The 25,815-nt window shown below is 44.5% G+C and overlaps 1 protein-coding gene across 1 annotated transcript in view; it reads left to right on the top strand.

Annotated features, from left to right (window-relative positions):
* The window catches only part of ADD2 (adducin 2), a 57,462-nt gene extending 36,799 nt beyond the window's left edge, over positions 1–20,663 (top strand). The window contains exons 12-15 of the mRNA XM_077134498.1: positions 3,663–3,752; positions 5,491–5,638; positions 8,463–8,588; positions 17,416–20,663. Coding sequence (XP_076990613.1) covers positions 3,663–3,752; positions 5,491–5,638; positions 8,463–8,588; positions 17,416–17,723 — 672 coding nt within the window. The 3' untranslated portion in view covers positions 17,724–20,663. The remainder of the gene's footprint in view (positions 1–3,662; positions 3,753–5,490; positions 5,639–8,462; positions 8,589–17,415) is intronic.
* Positions 20,664–25,815: the final 5,152 nt, after the last annotated feature.

The following is a 25,815-nucleotide window of genomic DNA, read 5'->3' as shown; positions in this document are numbered from 1 at the left end:
TCTCTAGCAATTTTTTCTTTGACCCACAAGTTGTTTAAAAGTGTGTTATTTAGTTTCATATATATGTGAAAGTTCTCATTCTTTGGTGGTTATTGATTTCCAGCTTCCTTCTGTTGTGGTCAAAGAAAGTGCTTTGAAAAATTTCAATCTTTTTAAATTTATTAAGACCTGTTTTTTTGCCCCAGCATATGATCTATCCTGCAGAACATTCCATGAACACTAGAGAAGAATGCATATCTTGGTGTTTGGGGGTATAACAATCTATTTCTGTTAGGTCTAATTCATTTATTACATCTAGGTTCTCTATTTCCTGGTTGTTCTATCTATAGAGGAGAGTGGAATATTGAAGTCTCCCACTATTATTGTTGAAACGTCTATTGCTCCCTTCAGTTTTGCCAATGTTTGCCTCATGTACTTTAGAGCTCCTTGATTGGGAGCGTAAACATTTATGATTGTTATTTCTCCTTGGTGAATTGTCCCTTTTATTGATATGTATTGTCCTTCCTTGTCTCTCATAACATCTTTACATTTAAAGTCTATTTTGTCTGATATTAGTATCATACTCCTGCTTTCTTTTGGTTACAGACTGCGTGGAACGTCATTTTCCATCCTTTCATTTTCAATCTATTTGTATTCTTGGGTCTAAGATGAGTCTCTTGTAAGTAGCATATAGATGGATCATATTTTTAAATACATTTTGCCAATCTGTATATTTTAATTGGTGAGTTTACTCCATTAACATTCAAAGTTATTACTATAAAGGCAATTTTTTAATCTACCATCTTATCCTCTGGTTTTTATTTGTCAGATCTATATATTCTTTTCCCTCTCTCTTTTTGTCCTTTAAATTATCCTTACTGATACTCTTCAATTCTGTGCCCTCCTCCAGACCTCCCTCTCCTTTTTTTTTTTTTTTCAGCAGACAGGATTCTATCTTTAGTATTTCTTGTAGGACAGGTCTCTTGTTAACAAATTCTCTCAGCATTTTTTTTTTGGTCTGTGAAAATTTTCCCTCACTGTTGAAGGACAACCTTGCTGGATAAAGTATTCTTGTCTGGAAGTCTTTCTCTTTCAGAATCTTAAATATATCATACAACTGCCTTCTCTCCTCCAAGGGGTCTGTTGAGTAGTCCCAGCTTAATCTTATGTGGCTTCCCTCGTATGTAGTGAGTCACTTTTCTCTTGCTGCTTTCTGGACTTTCTGCTTCTCTTTAGCATTTGAGAGTCTGATTATGTGTCTTGGAGTGGGTCTGATTTGGATTTATTCTATTTGGATTTCGTTGGGCTTCTTTGATTTGTATGTTTGTATCTGTTGTAAGGGTTGGGAAGTTTTCCCCATCACCTACTCAACTAATCTTTCTAATTCTTTGCTCTTCTCTTCTCCTTCTGGGACACTGATGTTGTACACTTCATGTTGTCCATCATTTCCCTGAAATCCAATTCCAATTTTTCCATCTTTTTTGCCATTTGTTCTTTTGTGCATTCAAATTCAGTTGTCCTGTCCTCTAGTTGGCTTATTCTTTCTTCTTCCTGTTCAAATCTGTTGTTGTGTGTCTATGATATATTTTTAATTTGATCCACAGTATCTTTCATCTCTATGAGATCTGCACTTTTTGTATTTATTCTTTCAAATTCTTCTTTATGTTCTTCTAGTGCCTTGGTATCCTTTATGTCATTAACCAACCAACTGGATTTATTTAGGAGATTTGTATTAGGAGATTTGTAGTTTTAAATTCTGGGTCTCCTCTTGTGTGTTAATTTGGTCATTTGGCTAGGCCATATCTGCCTGCATCTTCATGTGCTTTGTGATTTTTCTGTTGGCTTCAAGGCACATGATTATCTTGATAAGGTTATTTTGAAGGTAGATTTCCCTTGCTCATCTAAGGTTTTGTATTTGCTTGGGTTTGCATTGAAGGTTTCCTTTTGCCCTTGGTTTGTCAGTAATCCCCTGCCAAACCAAGGCCCAGATCTCATGCAGAGATGCATGGAACTCTCCTTGAAGATCTTTTGAAAGCTAGGTAGATAGGTAGTTTGCCAGACTGTACTTTCCGTGTCTTCCCAGCAGATGGTGCTCTTGGGCCACCTCTTCCCTTCTGGCCCACCTCTCCTTGACTGTCACACCTGGCTGAGCAGGATGGAGACCCTGTGCAATTCCTACCTGGGCTGTTGGTCTTGGTGTGTGCTGAAAGCAGCCAACCCCCAGGGATGGGGTTGGGTAGTGTGCACCTCAGTGGAGAATCCTGGTGGGTGCCAGGCTCTCACTTGAGATGACCTTGGGTTGTGGGACTGAGTATTTTGTGCCTGCCCTCAGCCAGTCCGGAAAAGCCTGGTGGCACAGTGTGGCTCAGTTCGCTTCCTCAACTGTACCTCTCCCCCCATGCCTGCCTGAGGGCTCCAGGCCTTCATGGAGAAAGACAAGCAATAGGAGGACCCAATGAGTCTCTTTCACTAGGCAATTGTCAGACCGGCTCTACTCTGCATCTCTCCCTCCTCCCAAAACAAGGGCCCCTTGTCTCTGCAAAAAAGCTAGGCACCCACAGCGGCCTGTCTCAGGGGTTGGGAGCAGGTACTGTGCACTGGCTGGAAGGTCTGTGGGCAGGCAAACCAAGTCTTCTGGCTCCTGGGTTCCCCACAGAAGCTCTTGGCTGCAGAGCTAAGAGAAAAGATCTTCCAGGCTAGCTGTGGAGGCTGGCCCCACTTCTTTGAAACCTGCTATTTCTTGCCTGCTGCTGCTTGCCCCAGATGGAATCACAACCAAGCTCTCTCACCCCATTCTCTCCATCCCAATTTCTTTGCTTTTTCATCCAGGACCTCCCTATATAGTGTAAAAGACCCTCTCTGGTCACTTGCACCCTGGAATTGCTGTCTTGGTTGTTTTCTGTCACTTCTCTAGTTGTTCCATGGAGCAGGGATGAACTCAACCTGTTCTCTCTCATGTAGTCTTATATAATCCTCTTACATACATCAGTGCTCACTTTATACATTACATGTATCCTAAAGACCTGCAAACAAATTGAGTTTTTATGAATTTATTATGTTCCTTTGGACTTATTTTTAAGATTTCCAAGATTCTTTATACTTATTTCTGGGCCTTTGCCTTCCAGTTTACTCATTTCTGTTTCTAATGTTATTTTAAAAACTTAAGTTGCAACAGACAATCTCCATTGGGTCAGGTTTGCTCACAGAACAGTGTTTTAATGTGTGGTCCAAAGACTCCCTGTGGCTGATTTCAAATGCAGATTCCTGGGCCACACGTTCCATAGATTCTGATTAGTAAATGCAGGTAGCCCCAGGAATCTGTATTTTAAACAAATTCTCAGCATTCTTCTTAGGCATATTAAAATTTGAGAACTGCTCCCTCAAAGGATCTGCTAGGCTTAGTTTCACTCTTCACCTCTTACAACTACCTTCTCAGAGTTAAAGAAAATACGGTGTTTTAGATTAATTTCTAATTCATCCTGAAACAGTTATAGAGACAGTGTCTAAGAGTAGACTAATTGTGTCAGAAATGGGGATGACAGGCTTCAACCCCATTGGAGGATCTTTCTAGACCCACAGTCTCAGAAAACACTGATAGAATATGCCTTGGAAGGCCTTCTTCCCAAATGCCACACTCTGAAACTAAACAGTAAACTCACTTTTTACTTCCCCTTTCCATACAGATTCGAGAACAAAACCGGCAAGATGTGAAGTCAGCAGGGCCTCAGTCACAGCTCCTGGCAAGCGTCATCGCTGAGAAGAGCCGAAGCCCGGTACAGCAGAGGCTGCCCCTGTCTGGAGGGGAAACATGTTTGACTTCAGTGCCCGGGGCTGAACAGGAGGACCCCTGAGTTCTCATGCCCTCCTTCCCCTGTGGTCTTAGGCACTGGACCAGCTTCTGTCCTCTTCCATCATGGAGCTCCACTTTGCCCTATATTAGCATGTTGCAAAGTGGAGAGTTGTGGCTGGTGGCTCTCAGGAGCAATAGGCTTGCCCCCTGCCCTGATTGTTTCTGACCTCTGTTCATGGAAATGGTATCAGACCATAGCTCTGGAAAGATGCTCAAGGAGTCACAGAGGGGAGACATGTATATAAGGACCAGTGCTCTTACAGGATGGAAAGGGGCATTAAGTTTCCCACACAAACTCAGATATAGGTAGAAAGTTAATGTTTTCATGCTTGAAATAGAACAGTGTTTGTCTAGTGTTTAGCAAAAGGGGTGGAGATCAGAATTCTGGCTTGTGTTTAAAATCAGTCCTGCTCATTGCAGGGTGGCAACGGATATGACTTTTCCTTGGCAGCAAGAAAGGAGAACATACAGGGAAATGTTCCTCTTTGCAAAGCAAATTGAGATGATGTAATTATTTCTGATCAGTCTGCAGCCCACAAAACAGGTGCCCATTAGCAGGAGAAGTTCAAAGACCATATATCCTCACGCCTACCTCCACCTGACCTCAACTCAACTGTGAGGAACACTGAATGTGCAGCAGGGTCAGGGATAGAAATAGTGGGGGTTGATGCGAGTTCATAACCATGGGTAAGAGTGTTAAAAACTCTGCCATTAATACCAAGGGCTCTCTTTGGATTCTCCGTTTGAACTCCATGCAGCTGGTTCCTTAGGCTATACCTGTCACTGCCTCCCTTTTGAAAGGAACCCAGAGCCTGCCATCAGAAGACCGGGAGGCCAGGGAAGGGAAGGAGGCACGTGGTTTGGGCCAGCTGTTCCAGACTTCAGGGAAAGGCTCATTCCCCCTTGGGTTTATTTCCTCTGTGGTTCTCCATCTCAGACCAGTGCATTTTCAACAGCTAAGATGAGGATGCTGAATTAGGAAACGGGTGTGGAGTGTGGAATTTTAGCACCTATCTTGGGCTAGTGAGGACCAAAGGATTTGAATCTCACGCAAGATCAGCACCCTCAGGATCAGGGACTCCATGAAGGTGGTGAAAACACTGATTTTGCCATGTCCTCTCAGGGACCTGCAGTATGGGTGGGTTGAAGATCCAAGACTCAAGTACTTATAGTTTGAACTGAGAACACTGAAGCCATTGGGTGTTTGCATATGATTTAATGCTGTGTGTTGTGGCTTGCACTGCTGTTGGGAGTTGGGGAGGGTGATGGTGGGAAGCGGCTGGCATGAAGCTTGCTTGGCATAATGCTATGCTTGCTAGGCTTTGGCTGGCTGACTGTGGGCCGCTGACTGTATTTACTTAGTGATGACTTGGAAGTGTCCATAGAAGGGATTGCAATAAAGGTGTGTCTTCCTCTGCTTGGGCGCATCTGATTTCATTTCGGGGCAGAGGGTGGAATCCTTGCATTCATCCAGGAAGTTGGGTTTAGGGATGAGGTAGCAGTGAGAGAAATGAACAGCCCCTACCCTGAAGCTCTGCGCTGTTTCCAAGGAGCTGCATGGCACACTGGCCCTAGCAAGACCAATGCTGGCCACATGAGTCTGAAAGGAAGCTGGGCCTGGGCGTTTAGAGAGCAACACACACTCTGTGGTTAACTTTCAGTCTACAGAGAGCCAGCTGATGTCCAAGGGTGATGCAGATACCAAAGACGATTCAGAGGAGACGGTGCCCAACCCCTTCAGCCAACTCACTGACCAGGAGCTGGAGGAGTACAAGAAAGAGGTGGAAAGGAAGAAACTACAGCTGGATGGTAACTAACCTGGGGCACTGTCAGCTCAGGGTTCCCCTGGGGTGACCTACTTCATGGAGCAGGGGGAAGCTATTTTTAGATAATGAGGGATGGAGGGATCTTTTTCAAATTAGTATTGATGGTATTGTGTAATGTGTATGGCTGCCATTTTCCAGAAGTGGAGATTCCAGTTGAGTTAGAGGAAATGAAGAGATCAGCGGGGATCTGTCTCATTGCCCTCTTGAGTCTACCCAGTGGTTTTGCTTTAGAGGGATGGCTTCACCCTGTTGGACCCTTGTTTTTAGCTATAACCCACTCTGCTTGCCACAGGGATAGGTCCTGTGTATCAGATATTCCGGCGACACTCTCTTGTTTTTGCCAAGGGGTGTATTTTCTGTTCATCAAATTATTGGAATGTAATAATTGAACAGCTGGGTTAAAAAATAACCCTCTTTGCTAATCAAGACACTCCTCTGTACAAGTAGTCTGTTTCTTGCTAACTAAGCTAAGTGTAAATCCTATTTACACTAAGCTAAGCTGAAATTCTATTTCAGTTATGTGGAGTAGGGCTGAGTAACAAATATGATGTTTAATATGGGAGTCTTTCTTTTTAATAGGTGAGCTTATCCATTTATATTTGTTGATATGATAGATCTGCTTGGTTTTACTTCTTCACCTTATTTTATATCTGAGTGGGCAGGGCTGCTTTTACTGTTTTGCCATTAATGGAATATCCTGGGTAGCAAACTTTGAATGCTGCCCATCTTAGCACCTTCCCATTGAAATGGTCTGATTTACTCCACAGTGCAACCTGGCCCGCACAATTGTGTTCTTCTCCCTGCCCAACATTCCTTCTGCCTACCTTGCAGCAAATTACTCCCCTTGTAACAGACTTGGGAGCCCCCTCATCTACTCTTGCCTTCCTCCTGGCAGCACTCCGTTTCTTCATGTGTCCTCCCATTGTTCTCTGACACATCAGAAGAGGAAAAGTCAGGGTTACTCTTCTTCTTTCTCCTCTTCCTTCTTCTTGTCCTGTGACCAGCTCAAGCACAGCCTTGAGTTCTGGGGTTTCTACTGGGGTGGGGTGAGAGTGGAGCAGCTGGAGCCCTTTCCACCCAGCAGGGCCCATGGAATGCGCCTGGTTCTGTGTTCTTGGGTGGGTGGTTCTGAAGCCTTGGTGGGTCAGTCTAGGATTTGCTTACCCAGTTCCACAGTCTTCCAGAACCATTTTTCCTTGCCCTACCTTGAAGCCTGAGGAAAATAACTTCATAGTGTTGGTAATTAAAACATTTTAGATTGTTTCCCCAGAGCCTGCCCATGTGAAAAAAAACAAAACCATTTTAGAAAAGATCTCAGGGGTTATTGTCCTTAGCTTGAATTTCACTTGGCAGCCAACAGTGCTCACTCTTCTCTAGGGACCCTGGAATCTGTTCCTTCTTTCTTGGACAGGACCCTGTGGCTCAGTGTAGCTTTTGCTTTCATTTTCAAATCTCACTTGCTACCCCTCCACCACCCCCCCACACCCTCCCCCCACACACCCCTACACACACACACTCACACACTTATTAGCATAATAATTATCGTAAAGCCCTTCATTGCTCAGTGTCTAACAGTTACATGGGGCCTCAGTGACCTTGATCCTTTCACTTAGATATAAAGGAGTCAATACTTTTACAATACTTAGGATAGTTCCTGTAAATATGGTCTTTTGTAGGTAACATCTAACTGGTGTTAGATGCTACCTGCACTAAAATCTGTATAATAGCAATAATCATTAATTCTTTCAGATCGCCTGTAAGTTGTTTAGCCTGGCAAATAAAACTCTCCATGACCTAATACCTTTGTCTTTTTTTTACTCCTTTATTTCAAGCCCATCTCTCCATGTTGACTCCGAAATAATCATACTCATGATAGCTTGAGAGTCCTTTGTTTATGGCTCTTTGCCCCTCCCTGGCATGGTTTCCCTTCTCAGCTAGCCTCATCCCAAACCACTGACACTTCAAGCTCCGCCTCAGACCTCCCTCCCTCTGGGAAGTCCTCTCTGTCACCTTCCCTGCTGCTCTAAATTGAGCTGTCCCATCTTTGTTTCTGGAGCACTTGGGGTCTAAGACAATTCAGCTCTTGGTTTTGTCCACTGCATTAGGTTGTAGTTCCTTCAGGGCAGGGTCTTCTCCTCGCCTATCCTCTCCATGCCCGCTCCTGGCCCCTTTCCTTCCCACCTCCCTCCTCGCCCCAGTCAGCCATCTGCTAGACACAAAGAAGGCACTAGGGGAAGCCTTGCTGTTTCCTTGGAGCTGTAATGGCCAATTAACAAAGGAGAGAGAAACATGGTGTTTTTTTTTCCATAGGAATTGTTTGGACCAAAAGTATCAGATAAATCAAAAAAATAATTATATGCAAACAAGTCATGGGTGCTTTTAAGGGAGTTGATTCCTTGAGGGCCCGCCTTGCCTGTTGATTCGCTCTTGTGGTCATGACCAAAAGCACCTGGCTGGTTGTCTTTAGAGACATGGACATAGATGAGTGCCATGGACCTGACCCTGTGTGGGAATTCTCCCACCATCTTGCCGGCCACACCAGGGATAACGTATTCCCTCGGTAGATGTGCTTGGATGAAGGAAACAGAATGTGATTCCAACTCCTCCCAATTTGCCTTCCTGGACATGGCAGAAATTTAAAAAACCTGTGGGGAAGTGGCTAACTTCGGCCAGGAGATTTATAGTTAGCCAAGAGAAATGATCAGGTAGAAAAAAGCAATTTAAAAATGCTCTCTCTCTCTACCCTTCTGGCCCCCCCCTTTTTTTTTTTTTGACCTCTATCCTGATGTGGTTTTCTGTGTTTTCAGGAGAGAAAGAAACCACCACAGAAGGGCCTGGCTCACCCGTGAAGTCTGCCCCTGCTTCTCCAGCACAGAGCCCAGTGAAGACGGAGACCAAAAGCCCTGTGGTCTCTCCGTCCAAGTCTTCAGAGGGTGAGTCAAGCTCAGAGGGCCGGTGGGGGTGGGGGTGGGGGTGGGGGTGGGGGTGGGGGTGGGGGATGCTTCCATAGGCTCAGAAAGATGTCTGTATGGAAAGCAGGGCAGGTGCTGCACACCTCAGGTGCCCTGACTTGAAAAAGGTGTTGACCCTACTCACCAAGCTTTTCTGTCTGCTATTTCTAGGGAGTCTGAAATAGGGCTACCACATTTAAGCTTGTTTCATTCACAAGCTCTGACAATATAATTTAAACCCAGTCTAAGCAATGATAAATAAGTTGCTGAGTGGCCCACAGCCTCTCACCTCTAACTTGGATTAGGGCAGTTGATGGAGTTTTCCAGATGCACCAGCCCAGTTCTCACATTTCAATGTGTATAGGAATCATCTGGGGATCTTGTTAAAATGCAGTTCTGATTCAGTAGGTCCGGGTAGGGCCTGAGTTCCTGCATTCCAACAAGCTTCCAGATGAGGCTGGAGGCCTTTTCAACATTGACTGCATATTGGAATCACCTGGGGAGACTTTAAAACCTACCGATGCCAGCCTGGGTTCCACCCTCAGTGGTTCTGAGTTAAATGATCTGGAATGGGGGGCGAGGGTGTAGCCTGAATCTCTCCAGGGGAATCTAAGGTACAACCCAGGTCGAGAACTGCATTCCAGAAATAACTGGTTTATGAAGAGCTGAGTTTTAGGCCCAATTCAACCACTTACTTTATCATTTAATCTCTCTGTGCCTAAGTTCCCTCATCTGTTAAACGGGGCTGCTAATGTGTTCCCATTTTAGGGTTGTTGTGTGTATAAGGGAAGCTGTAGATGAAAACATACTTCCAGAGAGTAAAAGCATGATTTAAATGTAAGACCTAGTTATGGTTATGATTAATAACATAAGCATATGGCAGAAAACAGTATTATAGTCCACAGCCACACAGATTCTTAAAGTGTCTTTCGTGTGCTCCTAGAATCACACCTGAGCATGGACGCTCTGCCCCAGTCCCTGAGAGACCCCCATCGGGAGTCATCCAGGCAGCAGCTCCTTGGTGGCCTATTGCAAATTTCTCCTTCCTGGGTGGAATGGCCACATATATGTAGACTCTAATAGAACCCCTCAACCCCTGAGCTCCTTCCATAAGCTAATTGCTGCCTTGCGTGTGGGACCAGCATTGCCAGAGGAAACCCATCTGCTTGAGGCCAGAGCCCCAAGTGGATGTCCCCCAACTGTGTTTGTGTTCATTGTGTCTCATTGTGGTATTGTCAATTTGTCTCCACAACGTCTTCCTTTCTCTTCCCATTTGTGCCTTCATCAAAGGAGTTTCCTCCGATTCTGAATACTTGTCTCTGTAGTAAGTATAGAGAGGCTGTTTTACTAACTCACTTCAACACTTGCAATGGGGGAGGGAGGATTTTTTTTCAAAAGAAATATATTTTGCCCCACTTTTTATTTTGCAACTCACAACCATGCCTTTGGGAGGTTTCCTGGCTGTAAAATTAATGACCAACTCCATATGTGCTGTGCATGTACTAGGTCTTCCTCTGAGAGACATGGGTGTACACACAGGGCACACACAAACACACCCATGTGCACACAGAACATACACAACCGGAAGCACAATCCCTCACAGTGTGCAGGCAGTAGGGCCAGCTCCTTGCACTCCCTGGGGCTTTACAGCCCTCAGGAGGGCACCTCCATCCCTGTTCCTAGTATACGAACACCTCTAAGGAGCCCATGGCCTCCTCTAGGGCTGTGGCCAGAGTGTGACTGTCTCTGGGGACTGACTGCCTTCTAGGGATGCAATGAGGGCATAGCACATGTACCAACGGCAGGAAGGAAACCTGGGGCTAGAGAAGAGGGTTATGGCAAGAGCAGATAAGGGACGGCAATTCCATTTCAGCTCCCTGGAGTCTGTTCTGGTTTTCTAGTGCTAGAATGCATTATACCAGAAATGGGATGAATTTTTTAAAAAGGGGAATTTAATATGTTCTGGTTTACTAGCTGCCGGAATGCAATATACCAAAAACAGAATGGCTTTTAAAAAGAGGAATTTAATAAGTTGCAAGTTTACAGTTCTAAGGCCAATTAAAGAAAGTCTATAGAAATGTCCAATCTAAGGCATCTATGGAAAGACACCTTGGTTCAAAAAGGCCAGTGAAGTCCAGGGTTTCTCTCTCAAATGAGAAGGCATGTGGTAAACATGGTCAGAGTTTCTCTCTCATCTAGAAAGGCATATGGCGAACATGGCTTCTGCTAGCTTCCTCTCCAGGCATCCTGCTTTATGAAGCTCCCTGGGTGGCATTTTCCTTCTCATTCTCCAAACGTCGCAGGCTGGTGCACTCTCTGCTTTGCGGTTCTGTGGCATTCTCTGCTCTCTCAGAATCTTGTGGCTTTCTCTCTTGTTGTTCTATAGCTTTTTCCAAAGTGCTTCTTCTTTTAAAGTATTCCAGTAAAACCAATCAAGACCCACCTGGAATGGGTAGAGACACATCTCTACCTACTCAAGTTTAATACCCTCACTTGATTGAGTCACATGTCTGTGGAGATAACCTAATCAAGTTTCCAGCCTATAGTGCTAAATAGGGATTAGAAGAAACCATTGCTCCCACAAAATCAATTAGGATCGAAACATGGCTTTTCTAGGGTACATAAATCCTTTCAAACTGGCACAGATAAGTTACAAGTTTACAGTTTTAAGGTCATGAAAGTATCCCAATTAAAGCAAATCTATAGAAGTGTCCAATCTAAGGCATCCAGGGAAAGATACCTTGATTCAAGAAGGCTGATGAAGTTCAGGGTTTCTCTCTCAAGTGGAAGGGCACATGGCAAACACAGCATTGTTTGCTAGCTTCCTCTCCAGGCCTCTTGCTTCATGAAGCTCCCCCAGGGGCATTCTCCTTCATCTCCAAAGGTCACTGGCTGGTGGACTCAGTTTCATGGCTCTTGTCACTCTTTTGTCCTTCTTTGCTCTCTCAGAATCGCCAAAGGTCACTGGCTGACTGTGTGGTTCTCTCAGCCTCATGGCTCTGCTCGGCTCTGCTGTGGCTTTTTTGTCATTCTCGAAAAGGCATTCTCTCAAAAGATGTCTCTTCTTTTATAGGGTCCCAGTAAACTAATCAAGTTCCACCTAGAACAGGTGGAGAAACATCTCCATCTAATCAAGTTTAATAACCACAATTGACTCGTCACATCTCTGTGGAGATAACCTAATCAAATTTCCAACCTATAGTACTGAATAGGGATTTGAAGAAACCATTGCTCTCACAAGATTGATTAGGATTAAAACATGGCTTTTCTAGGGTACATAAATCCTTTCAAACTGGCACAGAGCCCTTTGGTGGGACAGAGGGCAGGAGGAGGATGTGTGAGGGTAGAATAACTGTTCACCGAGCTTGGGATGGGATTCCTCGCTCTCTCTGGTCCAAGTCTCTGCCCTTGGAGGAAGGCACAGTGTAGTTGAGGTATTAGAAAAGTTAAGGTCCTCTCTAAAGACACTTCCTGTAATGTAGACAGAGCTGGGGGGCATGGATCTCCTTGGAGCAGGCCCCATGTGCTGAAGGTGCTAGTGTTGGTGTAGGGGTGACAGGTGTGAAGTAGGCTTGCCTTGGCTGGTTGATGAGTTACCTGGCTCCTAAGAGCAGATAGATCTGACCCTCTGAGCAACATCTTCACTTTCATATTTAGCACTCACCATCAGATCAGTGATGGCTTTTTCATCCATTTGTCACTGTGCTCCCCAATCCTCTTGTGCTGAGTCATCTTAGTGTCACTTCCAATCTGTCTCCTTGACTCCTACCCCATTGGCCTCTCTGAAGAACAGCTTTCCACCTCTTTCCTCACATCAGGTGATTTGTCATCTCATCCTCCTTGAATAGTTCCTGATGACCTCTGCTCCTGCTACTGAATTCTTCAGTGACCACCCCCCCTTGCAGGGTGTTTGCTAAACCTTCAAAGAAATAGCCCATAGTCAGCATCAGAGCTTAAATAAGTCACTTAAAAAATTTGTGAATAGAGGAATAACATGAGCACTTGCCTTTCGTAACTCACAGTATTGTCAGGATAAAATGAATTAATGGATGTAAAAGTGTCCTGTAGTAGGCTGACAAAACTATTTCTTATTATTTACCATCTTCACAGACTCATGAGAGACAACATACTGGTTTGTTTTAAGTCATTAAGTTTTGGGTGGTGTATTATGCAGCAATAGATAATTACATCATAATTATATAGTAGAAACTAGTTTTATGTAAATTACTTCTGTGGATTGACTGCAGTTGACTGGCTCAGCTGGGTGGTCCTTCCGCTCCACATGATATCATCTGGGGGCTGCAGTTATCTGGGAGCTTGACTGAGCTGGAATTTGCAAGGTGGCATTCTCACATGGTTAACACTTGAAAGACTAGCCTCAGCTGGGCTACTGGGATGGGTGTACTTTTCTCTCTCCATGTAGTTGCACGGCCTCCTATGTGTGCCCCGCTATGTGTGCTTCCATCATACCACTGTGTGGCAGATCAGAACTCCCAAAACTGTAAAAGCAAAAGCTGCCAGGTCTTCTTAAGTCTTGGGACTGGGCTTGCACAGTGGCACTTCCTCTACATTCTGCTGGCTACACTGAACTACGGAACTAGCTGATTCAGTGTGGGAGGGAACTAGTTTTTCCTCTTTCAAAGGATTCCGGTAAACCAATCAAGACCCACCCAGAATGAGTGAAGTCACATCTCCTTCCAATCAAAGGTTTAATACCACAGTTATGTATGCCACATCTCCATGGAGACAATCCCATAATCCAGTCAAGTTTCCAACTAGTGCTGAATAGGGATTAAAAGAAATGGCTGCCTGTACAAGATGGATCAAGATTAAAACATGGCTTTTCTAGGGGTACATAATCCTTTCAAACTGGCACAAATGAGTAGCAGTCACCAGTCTTCTGTGCATTTGGTATATGGGTCGTGATCAGTCTGGTACACTTTGGCTTCAGAAGCAAGTCAGCAAATCCTGCTTTTAGGTCTTCCCTAGGTATCTTCCGTGCTAAGAGGTGCTGCAAAGAGAGGGCCTCCCTGATCTGTGGGGCTCGGCCCAGACGTTGTGTGCTTGACCTGAGGTGTTAGTAGGGCCAGGAGAGGAAGGGTGACCTTGCTCTTTCAATTAGGCAAGGTACATATTCTTTCCCCACACCCTCACCCCAGTGAACTAAGACAGAAGAACCCAGATACTCTTGCAAAGCAAGGACATCTTCTGTTTCACCTTCATCTGGTCTCACTTGGACAAAGGCAGGATGCCTACTCGGCAGTGACAGTGAACTGGCTCAAGCATGTTGTTGCTGAGCTGAGTGATTGTTATCCAGAGAAGTAAAGGACAGAGTTTCTGCCCTGAATGGTGTACTTGAGTGACGAATGGGCTCTTAAATAAAGGATAAATGATACGTGCAAATGAAATGACTGTGTGGCAGTAGGTTTGGAGGAGGGCAAGATCATTGGCAAGTGCCAGGGAAGGTTGCATAGTTAAAATGTGGCTTGAGCCAGACCTTGGAGAGATACATACTTAGACCAGCAAACAGGAGTGGAGCAGGCTGCCCAAGGGTGGTGGCCAGGGAGTCAGTGTTGTAGCGGATGTCAGAGAACTAAGAGACCATGAGTGGCTGGAGGCTGTGGAGAATAGTAAAAAATGGATTCTAGGAGACAGGGGATCTAAACAAGCTCTGCACCTCCCCATAAAAGACTTCTCACCTCCAGCCTCTGAAAAGTTTTCAGCCCTTTGTCCTCCAATCCACAGGGGTCTGGATGTGGATCCTGGCTTCTGATTCTAGCCTTGCTCCCAATCATCTGCTCTCTAGATGCCCCAATCTTGTCCCCCAGCCTCCTGGTCACCACTCCTGGACTGAGGCTTCTATTTCCCAGCCTCTGCCCCACCCCAGCCACTCCACAGCTGGCCCCTGTACCCAGAGCCCCAGGTACCCCAGTCAGTGGTGGTTCTTAGAGGTTGCTGGAAAGTGAGCTCCCATCTGCTCATAGCTCCTGGGCTCTTTCCCAGCCTGGTCTGTCTATTCTGCCCACTCCCAGCTGAAGACCGGTTGAGAACTTTGTGCATTCCCACCCTTATCTCTCCTGGACTTCTAACAGAGAAGGGGCCGGAGCTCTCAAAGTCAGTTCTTGATACTTTCTGGGAGTTTGGTAGCCATTTATTTCTGGAGCCCTGCCCCACTGTCCCTTCTCTTGGCCTACAGAATCCTCCAGTGATCTCTGTTCCCCAAAGCTGAGTGAGTGGTGACCTCAATTTGGAAACTTGCTCCTCCAAGATTCATCATACCTTTGCTAACCCCATTTCCATTTGTGGGTACTTCCCAAAACATTTCACTATGTGGGAGTTCTGCAATCCTGGCCGTTACGCTCAGTAAGACTGTTGTTCTCTGGATAGTGAGAAGATCCTTGTGTGCTGCCCTCCCAAACTGAGACCTAGACCCAGGGACGAGGCCATAGACTGGGCTGACAAGCAGGGCAGATGTGGGTAAAAGGACATGGATGAAGGACACCATTAGCGTGAGGTCTCCCAATGATGCCCTCCACCAGGGTAGGACGTTACAGAAAGCAGGAACCCATCTTAGCCACAGAGTGTTCATGGAACGAGATGGCAAGTACCACAAGCATTGTAGAAGGAGGGTGCCAAGGGCCAAGCATGAGAAAATTGTCCTAGTGGATCTTCCAAGTGAGGGGTCTCAGTGAGGATCTCGATTGGAATTGTAGAACCACAGATAGGTACAAGAGTCAAGGAAGATGAGAGTGAGGACCAGGGGAGTAGGTATGGGGACCAAGGCCAGCACTCAGGGCTGGGGCTCGTGCTGATTTTCATAGATAGATCCAGTTCAGTTTAGAAGGCTCAGGCTGGGATCCATGAGAGAAAACTGTTTATAGTTACATTCATTGATTAGCTCATGCATTCAACCATTCATGTTTTTTCCCACCTTCTATATGAGCTAGATGGGCACAGTTCTGCCTTCATTTATTTCAGCTTAGAAGGGGAAGACAGGTAAATAAAAACCAAGTGTGACAGTTTTACAGTTGCTGTGAAGGGAGTTTATATAGTGGGGCAAAAGGGAAGGGGCAATAAATTCCACCTGGAAGTGGGCATGGGCTCAGGAAAGACTTCAAGGAAGAGATGGCATTCAAGCTGATTCATTGTATGGGGCAAGTGTTGGGGACACAGAACACTGGTGAGGTGGGCCTCCCGGACAGAGGGAAACAGGCTGGGATGACTAGGAGAGGTTCAGGGATCAGAGGGTCGATGAGACCAAATAGCAGGTGAAGTGGGAAGAGGAGAGTTGGCAGATAAAAGATTGTGATCAAACTGGTTAACTGCATTCGAGGGCACAGGCAGGTCGTGATCACCGCAGCATGTGGTGGGAGGGCAGGAGAAGAGTGAGGGCTGTGGGAGGCAAGGGCATTGGGGAACTTGGAAGCTAAGCTGCTGAGTGATGATAGAACATAGGCTGGGCAGTGGGGAAAGTGAGAGCTGGAAGTCATATCTCTGGAGCTAAGAGGAAAGAGTCTTCTAAAGTAGCCTGGGAGGGACATTGACTTGCCTCAGCCAGTTTCTGGAGTTAAAAAAGATTTAATTATAAGAAGATCTTGCCCTAGTCATCAAAATAGCCTTTTGTAACTGCCCCCAGCTTTGCCTCCTCTGTTCCATCCTAATGTAGTAATGCATTGCCCCCTCTACCCCTGTCAAGGGGTAGTCTGTTCCTAAAATTTATTTGTTGATTCACTCCTTCTACACCATTCAGACCTCCCCTATTACCAACATTCCTATACAGAGGAGCATGCCCTGGCTCCTTCTTGTAATGTGATATATCACACACATGCATGCACGCACATTCATATACAAGCACACAGGAACATAGTTCCTCCTCATTTTACGTAGTGAAAAGAATGTTGGACTGGAAGTCATGTCTGTCTACTATTTTACTGTCTCACTCAGTTTTCATATCTGTGAAATGGGGAGGAGGTGAGTTAGATGATCTTGACCTTCCTTTCTACTTTTCAAAGTCTATGGTTTTATCATTTCCCTTCCCCAAAGCAGGCATTTACAAGCTTGAGTAGAAGCAGGTGGAGGAGAAAGGAAAGGGGATGGAAGGTGCAGGAGGGTTTGCTTTCCCAGGTTAAGCAGTTCTGGCCTTGTATGACCTGACTGTCCTAACGAGATCCCCCTGTGGTGGAACAGAGACTGGGACTCTTCCCCACTGGGTTAACATTATCTTGGAAACAGGGATTCCAGGACACTCATGAATTCCATCCTCTCTCTTCCTCCCCTTCCCTGCCTACTGAGAAGATGCTCTTTATTTTCCCAAAAGTTGCTCATAGGTGTAGGAAATGAAATGGTGATGAATAGTGAAATCTCCACATATTAGTGAAATTGAACTGATTACAGCAGTTCTTAGATCCCTCCATTGAGAAATGCATGACCTCTTCCTATAGGCTTCTTCCTCCCCTTTGTTTTCTTTCCATGCCTAGAAAAATCTTGAACTGGGCCCCAGCTTGCCCCCCTGCCATGTTCAGACGTATGTTTCTATTTGTAGACCAGAGCCCAGAGTTTTACCTTGAGGGCTTGTTCTCCAGGCAGGCCTGTTTAACTATGGACATGGTATGGGCTTTGGATGAGAATTCAGTCCTTCCGTCTGTCTCTGAGAACCTCTGTCCGTGCTGCCCCATGTCAGTCCCCACCTCTCCCATGACTCTAGACCTATCTTATAGACTTGCCTAGAAATGGTTGTTAACCTCAAATGGAAGCTCTCACCTGAATGAAATCGTATGGGTCATGTTTTTTTTTTTTTTTTGCTTTCTAGAAGGTGCTGAGAAGACGGAAACAAGCAAAGCCACTACAGAGCCCAAAACAACCCAGCCAGAAGGGGTGGTGGCTAATGGGAGGGAGGATGAGCAGACCACAGAGGAAATTCTCAGTAAAGGTCTGAGCCAGATGACCACCAACGCCGACACAGATGTGGATACCTCCAAGGACAAAACCGAGTCGGTCACCAGCGGCCCCATGTCCCCAGAGGGCTCACCTTCTAAATCTCCCTCCAAGAAGAAAAAGAAATTCCGAACCCCATCCTTCCTGAAAAAGAGCAAAAAGAAGGAGAAAGTGGAGTCCTGATTGGTGGCACCCTTGGGCTCCCATCTGCATCCTCTTTTCTTCCCCCTCCCTTCTCCCATCTCTGTCCCTGGTAGCACAGGGCTAAGGAGAGATAGAATAGGACCCTGAATCACGCTCAGAGGGGGAACTTAGAGATCATCCAACCAACTCCTCATTTTACAGTTGCCCAGAGAAATCAGGTGACTTACCCAAGGTCACACAGCTAGTTAGTGGCAGAGCCAGCACTAGAATTCAAGTCTCCTAACTCCCAGTCCAGTGCTCTTTCTACTATACAACACTGCCTAGTGTGGGCTACCTTTGTTGGAATGTTGCCCACCATTCTGAACCCAGGGTAAGAAGGCCAGAAATGGACCACAAGGTTTCTCAGGCTCAAACTAAATCAGAGAGGTTGAGGCTTCCCCTGAGCAAGACCCACTTTCTTTGCAGGAAACCAATCTCCTGCTGATGGAGGTATCAATATGTTTAAAAATCTATCTTCTCTTTTCCATTTAGGGTCCCTTCCCTTATATTCAAAGTAACCAGACAAATTGACCTGTTACCCTATAACAGTCGTTAATCTTTATTCCAAAGGGCTGTTGGCTTAGCTTATACTTCCCGACCACTGACCTTGAGCTTTTTTCATGGAACCTCTTGAATGATGGAGGAAAGAGTTTTAAGAGTTGGCAGACACAAGGGCAAGCCAAGTAGATGAAGGATTAGGAATAGTTTAAGTAATATGAGAAGCTAGGGATTTGACCCATTCAAATTGTGCAACTCAGGCACTTCAAAACTAAAACCAAATTTAGTGTTGAAAAAAGTCTCATGCTCAGCGCAGAAGTTTGGGGAAATTTAGATCCTCTGGTTGGCTTTGGGGTCTACAAAAAGGATCAAAACAGCACAGGAAATGCCATGCCTTTCCCAAACTTTGCATGATACCTGGAGCGATGGGCTCTAGTTGCCTTGCTCCTGTCCAGCAGTCAGGTCCCCTGACCTTCCTCCAACCCAGAACCATTTGCTCACAGACCAGAACTGGTATCCTCCTACCCTCAGGCACCTTGAGTTTGACTCCTCTGGGGTTCTGACTCTAAATCACTCTGGGACCAGTAGAGGAAAATCAGAGTTAAGTCCTTCAGGATTGTTCCTCTTGAACCAGGTATCAGAGAAATGCTTGGGTTCCTGGCCCTGTCACTCACTGTCTTTCCATCTGGGTTCTGGTAACAGCCACAGCTTTTGTTTTAAATGCCAATGCTGTCTTTTCATATTCTTCCATGGGGCATTGATCAATGATGTTGGCTCCTAAAGATTAGACAATCCATTCTCATTAAGACACAGTGTCTTCAATAATAGTTTTCCTTTTTTGTCCAGATTATTGTAAAAGATATTTTTTGAAAGCTTCTAATCATAGTTTTCCATTTTTTAAGGTTTCATTGTACATAGGCACTGTGCAGGCTATACATCCATTATATCCTTTCATCCTCGCCATATCATATGAGGTGGGTACAACCGTTCCCATTTTATATATGAGGAAACTGAGGACTGAGGTCCCAAAAGGATAATTGACTTGCCCCAGGTAACATGACTAGTAAGAGCTGGGGCTGAACAGGTCAGGCTGAGACCAGAGCCCTTGCTCTTAACAGCCATGGTGATCAGAAAATTTTAATCTCCCAGGGTGGTTCAGAATCCATTTCTGCAACTGGTCTCCAATGCGTGATGTTGGCACTTGAAGGTGGGAAACTACCTGCGTTCACCCTCATCAGTGTACGCTAAGCTCCTGGTTAATGTTGCATATGGGCATCCAGTTGTGGATCTCTGGCAAAGGAGAGGCAAGAGACTTCTAGCTGGGGCAGGAAATACCATCCACAGATGGGCTATTTCTTCAGAAGGAAGTAAACTGACATATGGCTAAGGAAAACCCAATTCTCTCCCTCTCTCTCTAGCACAGATACCTTACTGTTACCCCATGCCCTCTCTGTTCTCTGTTCTATTTCCTGACTGGGTCAAGTCTTGTGATGGATGGCCCAATGGCCAGGAGCACCAAAGCCACAGAAAAGTCTGTGATAAGGGCAATGCCTATAAAAGCCAATACTTTGATGCCTTCTTTTAAAAGTAGGTTTTACATTTATCCATTCATCCTTTCACAATCTTTATTAAGCATCCACTAAGCATCAGGCATTATGCTGACATAAAAAGAAAATTATTGTGACTAGAAAAGTAAACGGCAAGCAATGTTAGGAGAAGGGTGGAGTGGATGCCACCATTGACGTAGCTTCTTGTGTTTGGTTGTAGTTCAGAGATGATATTGATGGACTCTTTGCATTCAACAAATTCTCTTTATTCTCTTTATGACAGTGAGGCCTCATTTAGGTAAAAATGCTGAAGCGTTACTGGAGCAGCGTGCTTAGAATTTATGCCATGGGTCTATTGTGTATTAATCACTTTGTTCATTCCTTATACATTAAAAAAAAAACAACAACAAAACCATGCATTGAAATAGCTTGTGAACCAACTGCGAGGATAGGACTTGTTTCTTGCCCTCAAGAAGTAAATAAGTGGAGGGTATTTAGACAAATTGCAAAACAGGCACAAGTTACAGAGGTAGTATAAGGAAGCATTGGTTAACTATCTTGGACAGCAGAGAAACCTTTCTGAAAGAAGTGATGGCTGAGATAGGTTTTTAGAACAGAGGGGGGGGTTGGAAAGACATTCAGTGATGAGGGAAGAGCATGTGCAAAGGCATATGGAAGCATGAAACACCATGATGTGTTCCGCTGAGCAATTCAGTGTTGCCAGAACCTAAAGCATGAGGCAGGGTGCTGGTTTGCTTCACAGGTAGATGGCGGATCTTAGGGAAACATGTGAAGTGTGGAGGAATTGGACTGTATTGTGTAAGGGATGTGGAGCTGCTGAAGCATTTTAATCGGGGTGGAGTCATGCTCAGGCTTGCACTTTAGAAAACTCTCTTAGGTGGCTGATTAGAGAGGGATGGGGGAGGGGGCATGGGAGATCTCACAATGAGGCCTTTCTGAAATTTTAGTACTAAGACATTTTTAATGGCTTGCCTCATATGACATTTTCCTTTGTAGCTAGTAGTTTCCAGCACAGAACTCGTTTCTATATGATGCTTTGGATAAAACATCTTGAGGGACTTTTGCCAAGGGGAAGGAAAAATTCAGAGACCTAATGTTTAGTGCACATTTTCTGGATCTGTTTAGTCTTGATGTAGAATTGTTGGGAGAGATGTTACTGAGTAATGTTGCAGGTTTCTTCTTCCCTTTACATGTAGGATGAGGTGCGCTTAGTGAGTTCCAGGCTTGACATGCAGTCCAAACAAAACCACAAGCTTTTAGGGTGAGAGGAAGGGGCATTTTCTTTGGCTCTAAGTAAAAGTTACCTGAAGGCTTTGATAATATTGGTCTGGAGAAGATTTATGTAGGGAGGGTTCAGAATTAGTAAGCAATGGATTTATTTCTAGTAAAGCCCTGTACTTGGATATGCCACAGGAAGGGGATTGGAAAATTTGAACAAATCTGTTCTGAAGCTGCATTGTGGCTGGCTGAACTGGAAAGCAGAGAGAGTTCTGAACTGGTTTCTGAGTCAGTTTTCATGAGGAGACAGCAGGCTGCAGGTGGGAAGGCAGAGATGGTTAGAGAGAAGCTTGGCTCTGCTGGTACCCAGCAGCCTGTGGGAGAACCATCCAAATCACAGGACCTTTCCCCAGACTTTGCAAAAGTACTGTCAAAAGATACTCCCCTATCCTAGCTCTGGGCTCCATAAAAGTGTTCTGGCCTGAGGTGACCCAGATAACTGTCTTACCCCAACCAGGGTGCACCCAGATAAAAATAAGCACCCCCCCAACACTTTTATAATGGGTTCTTCCTCTGCAGACAGGTAAGTTATTTTTAAAGGTCTTTTAGGGATTTGGATGAGGTGCCTGATGGAGTAGGAACCCCACTCTGAAGCACTGCCCCATTCCACTGATTCGTGTACACTAGGCCTAGAGTATAGTTTCTTGTTTGTAATGCTGTGCCACTTACATGTGATAATATAGCAAGACAGTCATCCAGACGTTATTTGGCACTGTTGTAACAGAGGCTACTGCTCTGGTCCATATGGGAAGAGATGCTACGGATTAAAAAAAAAGTCACCAGCAGCACAGTTCCCTTCTGAAAATCTAAAAGATTAAAAATGTGGATTTTTCCGTGGATGTTTGCATCGGGATAGGTATACACACAACCCACTATACGCCCGTACATCATGCTTTTGCACTGTATGGATTTTATGTTCTATTTCTGAGCACAAAGTGTTCCGAGTTTGACTATTGAACATGTGAGAAAACATTTTATTCCTCTGTCATTTTACAGAGATGGGTCAGCAGAAGCCCTTCTCTCACCATTTGAGCCCGACCAAACTCTAAGACAATACGATTCAAGAATCTGAGAAGTAACGAGGTAGGGGATAAATCTGTTCTCTCCAGTCCTACAGAAAGGACAAGGCACCCCTCAATTTGAAACCTGATGAGACCCCATATCATCACCATACCACATCTATTCTGGAAGGAATAATTTGATGCAAGAAGTATTAAATTATTACTACGAGAGGCCTGAACTGCCTCTAAATTTATGAAATATGTTCATCGGTTATTCATCTGTGCACAAGACCACTTGTGCCACAGTATCAAGACATAGCAGAGCAACTGTTTTCAAATACACCATCTAGCCAACTGATCTAGTTGCATGTAGTGTACCTGCCAGAAATAACTGTGCACACAAGAGCCCGTCACTTAAGCACCCCAAATTTATTCTGCCTCTCCCACTGAGAAGCCACAGTCACCCAGGAATCAATGTGGGGATCGCAGGTGATATTCTTTAGAGGAGAAGGCTCCTGCCATCATTTTTATGTGAACAGTTCCCTTGGGAACTTAGGCTTTTCTTTTAGGAACAACTAAAAAGAATCTCTGGAGGGGGGGGGTGGGGTGGGGCTCCTTATAAAACAAATACTGGTTTGCTCTGGTTCATATTGAGGGGGTATTATGTTTTGTCACATTGATGTTTGGTGCCACTTTCCTTCAAGGTTTCCCCAAAAGTTGTGTCAGTACTATGAGAAACTGGGCTTGAAGGTGGAGGAGAAATGGTCACTGTTATTGATGCAGGGGCAGGACTCGGATGTGGCTGGAGTCAGAGCCAGAGTGTGGGCAGGTGCTGTCAGCCTCCCAGGTTAGTCGGTGCCCTTGGCTCCTCTCGTCACCCACTGCTTCCCAAGCAGCGGGACAATGCCAGCTATAGTGTAGCAAATCTCTTATCTCTAAGTAATGTAAAGAAAAAGCAACAGGAGATTAGTGTGTGGTAGGAGAATGACCACAAAAAAAATCCTAACCTTTTATCCCCTCTAGCAAATCATCCTGTCTTAACTTTTAGAAGCCCAATGGCCAGATCTTCCCTTTAAAAGTGAGTTCAGAAAAAGAAACAGTTGGATCACAGAGGGAGAGAGGCTGCACACTTAAAAGACACCAAAGTCCCTCAGAAAATGGGAATGTATTTCGGAGTACCCTGCTCCCATATTTCAACTGCACCTTACGTCTATTGGTCCTGCTTCAGGGGTGATTGTTCGATATTTGTGGACTGCTTCGCTTTTAAATCCCTATGCTACAACTGCCGAGTCCCAGCGTTTGCTCCCTCCCCGGAGATGGCCAAGCTGGGGAGAATAGTCCAGAGTGGTCACCAGGTCCAGCGTGAGGGAATCCAGTCTAGGTAGAGGGCAGTGTTCTTCTCTAACGCTACTGGATGGTTTCAGTGCGATGTCTGTGTCTGACAATCGTCACACATGAGTACTACTTAACTGTCTTCCCTTGTACATACCTCGTCTGTGTTTAGCTTTTTTGAGTATTGTGAGGTTTCAAGTAGGGGTTCCATGGCTCTGTGTAAATATGCTTTCTGCTTCCGAAACACCAGCTCCCTGATCACTCATCTCGGCAAATGGCTCTGCCTTGCTCTCTGCCAACACTTTTTGAACCACTGACGTACGGATTGATGGTTTGTCTTTTGGGCTTTTATTTTGCAATTTTATAAATATATACACATATATAATATATATTTATGGGTTGGTTTTGTATAGTTTTCTGTTTGAATCTATGAGCACCAAAGCTGCCCTTTGATTTTTGAGAGAACTTTCCAAAGCCACCTCCTGAACCCTTTTGCTGCTTTGGTGTCTGACCGTGTTGCTGGGGTGGGTCCCTCTGCCTGTGGATTTCTGTATGTATGTGCTGTTATCTCACCTGCAGATATTGCCCTAGTAAATCTAACATGCTTGGCTTCCTGGTGTGTGACCTATCTCTGTCAGCCACCTAGTTCTCCCAGCAGCCAGGAAGGCAGCCACACAAGAAAATGATCCTTGCAACCATTTCTCACACATGGAAAGCTTGAACGTATGTATAAGAGTTCTGACTGGGAAAGGGTGATAATAAAATTCTATCATCCTTTCAGAGGGAAAGGGAGTGTGGATTTGAGAACGGCTTTGTGGAGGAAGATGGATTTGAATGGGTTAGTTAGAGGACGAGAGCTACAAAACCAAACTGGCCAATCTCAGCAGAGAAGCAGCAGTGCAGATTTGCAGGCTGGAATGGAAAGGGTGTGCCTGACCAGAATCAGAGGGGTGGGGAAAGCTTCCACCGTAATGTGGAAGAGGAAATGGAGATAGGAATGGACAAAGAAAGAGAAAGAAGAGGAAAGAGCCCATTTTCCCCCTCCCAGCTCTTCTTCCTTCAAATAAAGAACCCAGCATTTGTTGAGCATTCACACGAGTGCCCAGCACTGTTTTAAGTGTCTTATGTGTAGCATCTCATTTAATCCCCACAAAGCCCAGAGAGTAGTCCCCACACATCTAACAGAAACCATCTTTAATCAGGATAGAGATTTCACTCTATTAGAAATAAGCATGGAGAAAAATAATTGGTAATGATTTAGTGGTTCAAAAGAAAGAAATCAACCTGAGAAATTAGAATATCTGTTCCCCAATGAAAATGAGTTACTGTAAGAAGCCAGAGAAAGGCTATGAAAATCTCTGTTATTCCATTTATAAGAAAAAAATCAACCAGCCGTTTAAAGGGGGAACTTTAAATCAGGAAAATGCTTTTTGATGATGAAAAATTGCCCTATTTAGAAATAAGACATAGACGCTCAATAACAGGCTGCATATTATTGATCATATATGAGAACATGCAGATTTGTTTAGACGTGTAAGGATCCACGTTCACCATTTGAAAAAAATTAGCCAACCAAATATCCAGTTTATTGAGAAATTAATATAAGCCAATCACTCAAGAATGGAAAAGACAAAAAAAAAAAGGTAGTGAGCAATGAAATCAAATTTTTAGCTAGGTCTAATTTTTATTGTTAATGTGACAAGCATTGCAGATGTTTAGCAAATAGTTACTGCATTTAAGATATATGTTAAATTGAAAATGATAATTTGGAGTCACAGGGAAGAAAAGCATGCTAAAGTTCTCATTATTAACAATTGGGATTTAATAGATTGCTTCTTTTTTTGAATTGTGGTTCAATTCCATAAAAATTGGAAACTTAAAGTTGATTTATAAAAAGTTAAAGGTACTTCATGAAAAGGTTATATACCTTCTAAATCATTAAAGGGGAAAATAAAGAAATATTAATTTTATAAAACTGATTTATAAAAAGTTAGTTACTTCATGAAAAGGCTATATAGCTTCCAAATCATTAAAGAGAAGATTAACAAAAAATTAATCAGGCATCCAACCAACAGGAGTAATAGAGATCAGATTTACAGGTAAAACATATGAAACAATGGTTTTCAAGGCACTTGGCATCTGGCATTGGAAGGAAGGGATCACAGAGAGATGGGGAATAAATGAGGTAAACTCTACAATTGCCTTAACTTTACTGCCTTAAGAGGATTTCTAGGCTACAGTGCAAACAGGGTGAACAGAGGCAGAGCCTGAAAAACTCTTAGTTAAGAAGGGTCTGATGGTCCCAGGAGACCAAGGTAGCTGGTGCTTGCAGGTTAGGGTACAGGAAAGAAAGCTATACATAGTGAAAGCTTGTCCCCCTTACATGTTCAGCTGAGTACTAATCAGCATATGCAT

The sequence above is a fragment of the Tamandua tetradactyla genome, chromosome 17, assembly GCF_023851605.1.
Source record: "Tamandua tetradactyla isolate mTamTet1 chromosome 17, mTamTet1.pri, whole genome shotgun sequence".
In the NCBI taxonomy this organism is placed as follows: domain Eukaryota; kingdom Metazoa; phylum Chordata; class Mammalia; order Pilosa; family Myrmecophagidae; genus Tamandua; species Tamandua tetradactyla.
This window is presented reverse-complemented; position numbering and strand designations above follow the sequence as displayed.